At 29.7% G+C, this 10,297-nt stretch overlaps 1 protein-coding gene across 2 annotated transcripts in view; it reads left to right on the forward strand.

Moving 5' to 3' along the window:
• LOC100572781 (carbonic anhydrase 7) overlaps window positions 1-8,153 on the forward strand; it is a 24,311-nt gene extending 16,158 nt beyond the window's left edge. For both annotated transcript variants that reach the window (XM_029486994.1, XM_029486995.1), the window contains exons 3-7: window positions 2,359-2,535; window positions 2,600-2,744; window positions 4,092-4,197; window positions 7,414-7,644; window positions 7,718-8,153. In XM_029486994.1, the coding sequence (XP_029342854.1) occupies window positions 2,359-2,535; window positions 2,600-2,744; window positions 4,092-4,197; window positions 7,414-7,644; window positions 7,718-7,825 (767 nt within the window). In that variant the 3' untranslated portion in view covers window positions 7,826-8,153. The remainder of the gene's footprint in view (window positions 1-2,358; window positions 2,536-2,599; window positions 2,745-4,091; window positions 4,198-7,413; window positions 7,645-7,717) is intronic.
• The last annotated feature ends 2,144 nt before the right edge of the window (window positions 8,154-10,297 follow it).

A 10,297-nucleotide genomic window follows, 5' to 3' on the forward strand; every position in this document is an offset into this window, starting at 1 on the left:
AATGGTAATTTGGATATATAGTGATCTATATGATTAAACTAATAAAATAAATAAGTCTTTTAAAAAACTAATACAAAATTATATAAAGATATAAAGTACAATTAACAATAATATAGATTAAAGTTAGTGAAGTCAGCTGTAATTTTAAAATTTATGTTCTTAAAATCACTAGTCTTATTATTTTTTTTATAAAATACGACGTTCCAACTTCCTAGTTTATTCGATATCTAAATCTCAGAATATTATGCTAGATTGTACATTTACATTGTTTATGACACAATAGACGTAATAATAATAATAGTATTATAATTTATAATATAAGATATCTAAAGGTATACTTGAATGTAAAATTAGGCGGATTAAAATTAATTTAATTCTATTTCTCAACAATTATTTGTCAAATAATTTTAAATTTTTAAATTTATTTTTGGTGTCATTAGTTCCCGAATGGGTGACCACCCAAGTTTCAGTGACCAAATTCTTGCCACACACACACACACACACACACACACACACACACACACACACACACACACACACACACACACACACACACACACACCTAATAGTCATAGTTACTGGTGTATTTGCTATCTGCATCAGTGGTGTTGGCTGATGGTAGGGGGTCCGTGGTTGTGTAATACTGAAGAGATTTTTCATTTTTATTTTATTTTAGTGAAATTGTTCAATTCCGGGTATTTTTGAACTATTGAAACACGATTTACCACAAAAAATGTAGATAATTAATTTATTAAAATTGAAGTGTAAGTATTTACAAAAGGCGGTCCCTGGGCCAATTTAAGTTTTACCTAGGAGTCCGTGGTTACATACTAATTGGGAACCACTAATATGTATGAATGCAAGAGTGTGCGGAATTCACTACTTCGATAATATGACAATATTATACTAGATATTAAGTAGTATTATAATATTATATAATATGGCTAGATTATAACTATAAATACCTATTAATTATTATATAAACTAAATTATAGTTTTTATTTTTTTGTGGTTAGTGACTTAATGTGGATTCATTATTCCTATGTCAAAAATAGTGAAAACTGAAAAGACCATATTTTATCTACTTGATATTCTTTACAGGTTACTTAATTACTTCATAACTGTTTAAGGGCCGTTCTTACAATGTACGGTAAAGTGTCGGTTAACGCTAAGCGACTGATAACAGACTTTTTTACCGGCAGAATTCGGATGGTTAAGTGTCGGTTAACTTTAATCGGACATTGTAAGAACGGCCCTAAGATGTTTAAGTTAATTTTTTTATTTACTCTGTAAAATGACCGACATTGTGAAGGGTTAAAAAAAAATTAAAACCAGTTTTAAACAAAATCAATTCTTTGTTTTGGTATAACTAAAAAAAATTACTGTATATATTCATGAAATACTCACCTATTGTTTGTATTAGAATTTTCTATACACCTTACAATTTTAAAAATATTTTGACTCTTTTTGAGCTATTTATAGGTATAAGAAAACTTTGAATTAATTATTTTTTTAATTATATAAACTTGAAAATTGAATAGAAAGTTCCTCATAAGTTGAAGTGGAAATTAAAAAAAAATTGAGGGTAACTCCACACGAATGTTTGGGATAAACTATAAGGGCGCTTGTAAATTGCACCCACATTCAGCAGGTAGTAAAAATACTATAGTAAATTGCGCCCGGGATATTTTGGTTTCTAAAATAGGTTTAGTAAATTGTGCCTGAGATTTTACGGGGTCTAAAATGGGTAGGTATGGTAAATTGCGCCCGTAGTATCTAAGTGACCTTGAACTCATCGTTACCTATTATGTGTATTTTAAAAATACTGTTGTTCATTTATTGGTGGATTAGCCGAACGTTTATCACTATAATCGTTATGATATTAGCGATATTAATGGCTTTATGCGTATATAACGACTTTACGTATAGGTAATATTTTAGTAAGCCGTTTGCCCGCAACAGTGAAACATGGATATTATACATACTTACTGGATTTAGCCTGAAAAAAAATTATGTTACAATCAACCAAACTTATAAATTTTCAAAATTAAAATGTGAGTTGTCTTCGGGTGAAACAAAGTGGCGATGTAGAGTAAAAACGTGTATTGAGTCTCTAATTAATCTAAATTATCACTAGATACATCAATGATTACTTTACTGGAGTATAATATTATAAATTACAATATGTATATTGTATACTCTCCAATACACCACTAGTACGCCTATATAATAGTAAAATGTGCTCGGACTTTTTGTCCGGCAACCAAAAAATGAATTGAACTTTTTGACTGATTACTATAATAGTATATAGCTTAATATTATATATATCTCTTTTATAATATTGAATTATAATTTTAGAAATTGATTCGGATGACTGGCCATATGTTATTAAAGATCACGAGGGTAATAAACTTCAGTCACCCGTGGATATAAATACAAAATACGCAAACAGACGATATTTGCCATTTTTACGTTATTTTGGTTATTGGGCATTTAACAGGGCAATAGTGGAAATTACTAATACTGGACATACAGGTATAAGAATTAAAATACTTGTTGCGCTTGCATTTATAAATTATAATAATATTTGGTCTAATAGTCAATGTTAAACTTGCCAATAATTCCGATGACGTGCCATTTATCACCGGGGGGCCATTATTCGATTGTAGGTATGAGTTCGAACAGATGCATTTCCATTGGGGAAAAAATGATATGGGAAGTGAACACAAAGTCAACGGACATAAGTAAGTATGAAATAGTAATAAAAATGTAAAAGTTGACAATTTTTAAAAATGTTCTGTATAAAATAAAAATAATTTCGAACTACTATAGGGGTGTTGCTTTTAAACATTTATTTTATATTTTAAAAGGTTAATTATCACGGCATATATCATATGAATTCATTTAGGTGTCTTGTAATATTAGTATTTTTTAAAGGATATCAATACAATTTAATACATTTTAAAACAGAAATATTTTGTTCTAAAACTGATATACAGTAACGTAAATCGTAATACAAATACAAAACATAACGATTTTTTTTATGATGATAAATAATAGGTAGTTGTTACGTCATACTTGTTCGTCAGTTATATATACAATAAGGTGATTCATTTAAGTGGCTATTATAAATATTAACTTTAGTTAAATAGGCATTTAAAGTATTTATGGACGGAGTATAGCGGACCACCATTTTTCTGGGTACCCCTGTGCCATACCATTCCACTCATCAAAACTTAATACATAAATACTTATAATGTTATAACTTAAAATATTAATATGTTATAACTATAACTTAATTAATTTTACTATAACTTGAATTTAACTGAATTCGAAGTGTAATTAAGGTATATGTATCAAAATACTGAGAAAAATATTCTGCTCCAGAATATTAAATTAAAAATGTATGTTTTAAATCAAAAACCTAAATCATTTTTAAAATAATATATAAATGTTTTTTAAAAATGTCGTTTTTCAACAACATTAAGCTAGGTATGTAAAAGAATATTCTCGAACAAGTTATAGCTTGTCGAAATAATGAGAGTATACATTTAAATGGGTCAACTCTCTCTCTATATATATGTTGTCTTTTAAATTGAATTATTGATTTTGTTCAAATATATTTTGATAGTTACAAAAAACTTAAGCTTTTTCCACCTGGGAATAATATTCAATGTAGTTTTACTTTTTAAGTAAGTTTTTTACTTTTTTAGTTTTTACCTATAATAATCCGAAATAATCACAAAAAATATCGTTTCCAATTACTCCTTAACTAATTACATAACTAATTTCTGTTAATCGTCTATTCAATTATCCGTCATAGTCCTAGTCCTGACTGTGACTGTTAATCGAGTTTCTACTGTACCTGCATTAGAAAAATATTAAATCTTACAAGCCAAGTTATTCAGTATTCTGTTGATATGGATACTCAATAAATTAACCATTATAATTTAAGGGCATGTACTATAGTGTGAACAAATTCTAATCATACCTTATATGAATTTTCCAAAAACATTATATATTTAAATAGATTGAATTAAACTATGTGTCCGTGTAAAATAAAATGATAATATATTGTTTTTTTGCGTTAGATATGCTATGGAAGTTCATATTGTACATTATAAAAAAGAGTACGGAAGTTTCAAAAACGCTCAAAGTTACAGTGATGGCGTTTGTGTCGTCGGATTTTTTGGAGAAGTAATTAATTTTAAATAAATATTCCATTGATCAGGAAGATCCTAAAAAATGTTAGTTCCATGTGTTCAATGTGTTCACATTTTCGTGGGGAGGGGGGGGGTTGCCTACATTATTTTTGGGCCCTCTCTTAACAAGTACATATTAATCACTAGAACCTAGTTATGTATATATTCCCTTGGATTTTATATATATTTCTAAGATAATTGCAATTGTCATTTATTATTTGCACTTTTGTAGTCAATAAAATCTATAATACCTGTAATAATCATAATAAGTTATTCTACCCAAATTTAAAATATTTTACGTTTCATTATTTTTTATATTACAAAACATGATTTATTTTTTACCACATATTTTAGAAAAAATTTCATTCTATTCTAGTAACATCAGTTGAAATACAGGGCCTCTATGCTCTGGGATTTATACATTTTAGGGTCCCAACTACAAAATATCGGGGGTGCCCAGACATACCTGGCACCCTCGTGCGCACGCCTATGTATGGTTAGTTATAGTTTTAAAATTGTAGGATTATAATATTATAAAATATAAAATTGTAGTAGGTATTATAATATTATTGGGTTTGTTCATAACACATTTATTTTTTTTTTCTGAGCGGAGCGGTGAATGTAATGATGAATTTTTTTTTTGTGTCTGATATTACCTTTTGGTACAGTAAAAATGCTTTGATTTTTTTCAACAGCATCTTATATGGTAGGAAAATAAATGTAGTTGGTACTTTGGGGTGGGGGGGGAGGTCAAAAGTAAAAAATTCTCAATAGTTTTCAAAAACAAAAATAAAATTAAGGAAAACGGGAATTTTTACGCAAAGTCGATTTTGGTTATTGGTGTAAAACAAATGACCGTATATACATGAATTGTTGACTGAATATTTATATCAGCATTTTATATACACTATAAAATGTTCACATAATATTTTAACTTGTTTTAAGCTGTTTACAGATATTTTCAGTTTCCAATTATTTTAATTTTTTTTTTTTTTCAATAAATGTCAATAAAATTTTATTCGTTAGGTCAAAAAGCTTGAAAATTTAATACAAGGCTCCTATTATATTGTTACAATGGCAGTTGAAAAATATTAATGATATATATTCACAATTTTTGTTATAAGCATTTAAATTTCGAATTGGCAAAATACATATAAATCACGAAAATGTACAAATAATTTTGAGTTAGAAATTCATATTTTTCTTTTAAATCTAAGAATTGAAAGTTTGATACAAGATTATTCATAAGTTTGTCTACCTTTATCGATAAAAATATTAATAAATAAATATAAACAAATTTTAATCAAAATAAAAATGTCTACCGGAAAGTCAAATAAAATTTTCAAAGCGTTACCCACTTACCCGCTTTAAGATTCTGAGTGGAGCGATGAATATATTGTATTTTACAATGATGTGTTTTTTTTTATTTTTTTTTGTGTCTATGTACACAATAAGTAGTCGAAATAATGCTTCGAGTTTCAACTTCTGTAGCTTGTTCGATTGGAAAGTGAATATTGTTGGTGCATTGGGGAGGTCAAAATTTAGAATTTCCAGTAATTTTCAAAAGTGCCAAGAAAAATAATATAAAGATTAAGGAAAAACTGAAATTTTTACGCAAAATCAATTTTTCACAAAATCAACTTTAGTTTATTGTGTAACTTTAAAACAAATTACCGTAGATGTATGAAATTTTCAATGGTTTTTTATATTTGAATTTCCTATACACGATAAAATTTTCAAAATATTTTGATTTGTTTAGAACTGTTTAAGGACATTTTCAGTTTCCAATTTCATTAGTTTTTTTTTCTATGAATGTCAGTACAACTTTATTTGTTGTTTAAAAACACTTGAAAATTTAATACAAGGCTCCTACTATATTGTTACATTGACATTTGAAAAATATTAAAAATCCTTAGTCACAGTTTTTGTTTATAAGCATTTAAAGTTCAAAAATTGACAAAATATGGAAAATCACGAAAATTAACAAATTATTTTGAGTTAAGAATTCATAAAAATTTTTCTTTTTAAATCTAAGATTTTAAAATGTAATACAAGTTTGCTTATAAGATTATCCACCTTTATCAAAAAAAAATGTCTATAAGAAAGTCAAATTAAATTTTTATGAGCGTTTGAAATTCAAATTTTTACAACATTGGATATTCATTTGATTTCTCATGTTGCGATTTTCTTATTTTGTTGTAATTCAAAAACGAATAACTGTAGATACATGAAAATTTCACTGAATGTTTATTTTATCAATTCTTATACTTGATACAATTTTCAAAATATTTTAACTTGTGTTTGAACTGTTTACGGACAATTTTATATTTAAATTTTTTTTTTCTATGAATATCAATAAAGTTTTATCTGTTGGGCCAAAAAGTGTAAACATTGAATACAAGGCTCCTGATATATTGTTGCAATAGCAGTTGAAATATATTAAAAATAAATAGGCACAATTTTTTTTTTATAAGCATTTAAAGATCGAATTTTGACAAAATTTATCAAATTTAAAATTTCATATTTATTTTGTAGTTAAAAATGTATAAAATGTTCAACTTTTATATTTTCAATCCTTGGATATAAATTATATCTAAGGATTAAAAATGTTAAACAAGATTCCACGTAAATATTTAATTCTGTTACCAAAAATTCTAAGAAATACATAAGCACAGTTTATTTTTATAGTCATTTTAAGTTCAAATTTGGACGAAATTACATATTAAAAAACCAAGAATAACTATTTTAGTTATTTTGTTGTGATTGTATAATTTTATTCGTGGGTACTTGAAACTTTTAAAGTACACTATTATTTATCTATGATAGTATCACGGTTTGTTGTTGATGTATAACGCTTTATAAGTACCTAATGGTCAATGGATATTGTAATATGATTAATTTGGAATTTATTATAGGTACCTATTATAGGTCAACTTTTTTATAATACCATAGATAAGTATATAATGTGTCTTATACCTAGACTGACATACCGTCTCCGCTCAGAATCATTTTTCTTATACAATGATATTATATCATTGAATTCAAATTTAATACCATCCGGGCCATTATACAGTAAACCACTACTGTACAGCAGAGCGACATCCACTTGCCCAACTTTTTTATCTTTACTTTAAACAATTTACATATTACTTATATAACTCTAGAAAGTTCATTACTACATTTTTTGTTCTTTTTTTATATACATATATAGATATCATCAAAAGACAATCGAGATATGGATAATTTTATTGCAGATTTAAAATACATAGTCAAACAAAAATCGACGATAGTTAGAAATTTTAAAGAAGAATTCTCTTGGATAAAGAAAACAGCTTTAAAACAACATTACTACACTTACCACGGATCTCTAACAACGAAACCGTTCACAGAATGTGTAATCTGGATAATTTTTACCAAACCCATTCATATATCTAGGAGACAGGTAATGTTGATATAATTATTTTAATAAATCAATAATAATATTCATTTTTTGAATATCTGTTCAATTTTAATAGTTAATGAAATTCAGAGAGTTATATTCAAGTCATAACGGAGTTTTAATAAACGAAAACGATAGACCTCTTCAACCATTTAATAATAGAACAATTGTTTATGGATATTAAAATTGTAAAAAACTATTTAATTTAACATCCTCATTCATCATTATAAGTACTAGCCACTTGGTACTTAGTTATTACTTAGTATTATCAATAATATTTCTATCAAAGTTATTGTTAAAGTGCATTATTTGAGTTTTGGATTATGAATTATGAGATATTATCAAAATTGAAATAAATTATTGTTCGTGTGTATTGATATGTTTTATTATGCTTATTGGAAAATTATAATAACTCTTAAGTCTCACTATTTTAAGTTTCTTATATTGAGTAATAATTAATTATTAATTAACTAAGCGATGTAATATTTAATAAAGTGTAAAATTGTATAGTATTAATATACATATACTGCGAGATATATTAAGTTAAGAAGACATCTCACGTGTACGTATTGCCTCCATCTTACAAACGTACAAAATAGACATTTTATTAGAGTTAATTGAATAATATCAAACGTAAAGGTAAGAACATTATATGATGTTTTATACTGAATTTTTACTGTATTAAAATTTTTAGGCGAGTTGTGAGTAGGAGGTACTTGCGTAAAATACTACAATTCAAAATGTTAACCTAACCTTACCAAAACTTACATTACCGAAGAAAAGAAGAACTGTTGATCATCAAAGCCAGCAGCAGTGTCAGTCATTTGTCGAATTTCTTTACGTTCCCTGTAATTACGGTCGACGACTAAACGTTCTTCGTGAATGTTCAAGTCTTCATCGAGAATACGACACCGGTTACTGAGGTAACCCGACACCTTGTCCAAGGCCAGGACACCTTTGATTCCGTGATTCCGAAGTCTTAGGAAACGGTGGAGAGAAACATGTACTATAGGCGCCAATGAGACTATATCGGCCATTTGCCGAGGAATTAAAAAAAAATCAACTACGACCGGTTCCCTAAAATAGCTCTTTTCGGGGTTATCAGTTTATCACCGACCTAACACTCCGGCTCGTTTCCCGGGTGTGTCATCTAAACCCTAGATAACGCCTCTTATTTAAGAGGACAGTTATATGTAGTTCAGCGGGTGTTGGCCAGTTGCCCCCCACGGCTGTTATCGGGATTTTAAAAATATACCAGTTGTCCTCAATTAATGTACCAGTTGCCCTTGCATGATTACAATATATAGCCCGTATAATAGGGGAGGTAAATATACAAATAATAAATACAATTATTTATAAAAATAATGTAAAATATGTAGTATAAATTATAGACAATTATTGTATTTTGTCATAATAATTACTAGGGCTCGGAAGTTGTAGGAATTGCATATTTTTCTGTATGATCGCAATTTATAGCAGACCTAGCTAGGAATTTGAAGTATACAATCGAGAGTTGAAAAATTGAAAATTGAAAATGCATATTTTGCATATTTTACATTTTTTAGCTCCTACAACTTCCGAGCCCTAATAATTAGTAATAGATGTTACAAAATCTAGTCTACTAATATTCTTGTTTTTATATTTATTAATAAAATCTTCAATTCTGGCTTTTTTTGTTTAAGTACCTATGTGCAATTAGTAATATTTTTAATTTCATTTACACTGCTTATGTATTTGTTTTATTACAAAATACAATATCATATATAATTGAAAATATAAAAATTTGATCCTATCATTTTATACTATTTTACTTTATTTTTTATTTGTATATTTACCTCCCCTATTTTACGAATTACGCTAATTATTAAATTATTAAATTTTACGCTATATATTGTAATTGTGTAGATATTAATATATGAGGGCAACTGGTACATTTTGCTCTAGGTAGTTTAAAATGAATTGGTATAAAAAAATCGGCGGTAAGTCACCGATACACATTATCCGGCCTGTACCGGCGGCAGCACGACGAGATCGCGGACGTTGGGCGCTCGAGGTCGCCGACACGCGAGACCCTCTGGCGGCGTGGCGGACGTCCGGCTGCTTCGGTCCGAAAGGGACGACGACACGACGACGGAGGCTAGCGGTACCGGCGCGGACATCGACACCGTCCCGACGGGGTACCACTGACGTCACCGCTGCAGTGCTGCACAAAGACGACTGGTGACGGCGGCGACGGAGACCGCAGAGCTCACGGCGGGTGAGTGACGGATGACTATGATTATAGGGCGGCCAGGAACACGGAAGTCAGCAGCGCCGGGCTCGAGGGAACGAAACGTTTCAGAGTTCGGCGGAGCGCGACGCCAGGGCGAAAACCGCGGAGAGACAGCGGTGCGTTGCGAAGCCGTCCGCAGATTCTCTCCCTTTTCACCCCGTGGTCTGATCTTGTCGGCCGATATTATAGTCTTCGTCGCTTGCTCCGAGCTTCGGTCACCGTCATCGCCGTCACAACAGTCGTCTTCAGCGCCTGCAGTACCGTCAAGCGCACTATATCGCGCACTAGCCGCTCGTCGTCAACTGTCGTCGTCGCTCTCGCAGCCGTCGTGGCCGAGATTCGCCCGCTGCCATGGTCGTCTTCGCGTCCTGAGCAAACGCGCCC

This window comes from Acyrthosiphon pisum, chromosome A1 (assembly GCF_005508785.2).
Source record: "Acyrthosiphon pisum isolate AL4f chromosome A1, pea_aphid_22Mar2018_4r6ur, whole genome shotgun sequence".
Taxonomy (NCBI): domain Eukaryota; kingdom Metazoa; phylum Arthropoda; class Insecta; order Hemiptera; family Aphididae; genus Acyrthosiphon; species Acyrthosiphon pisum.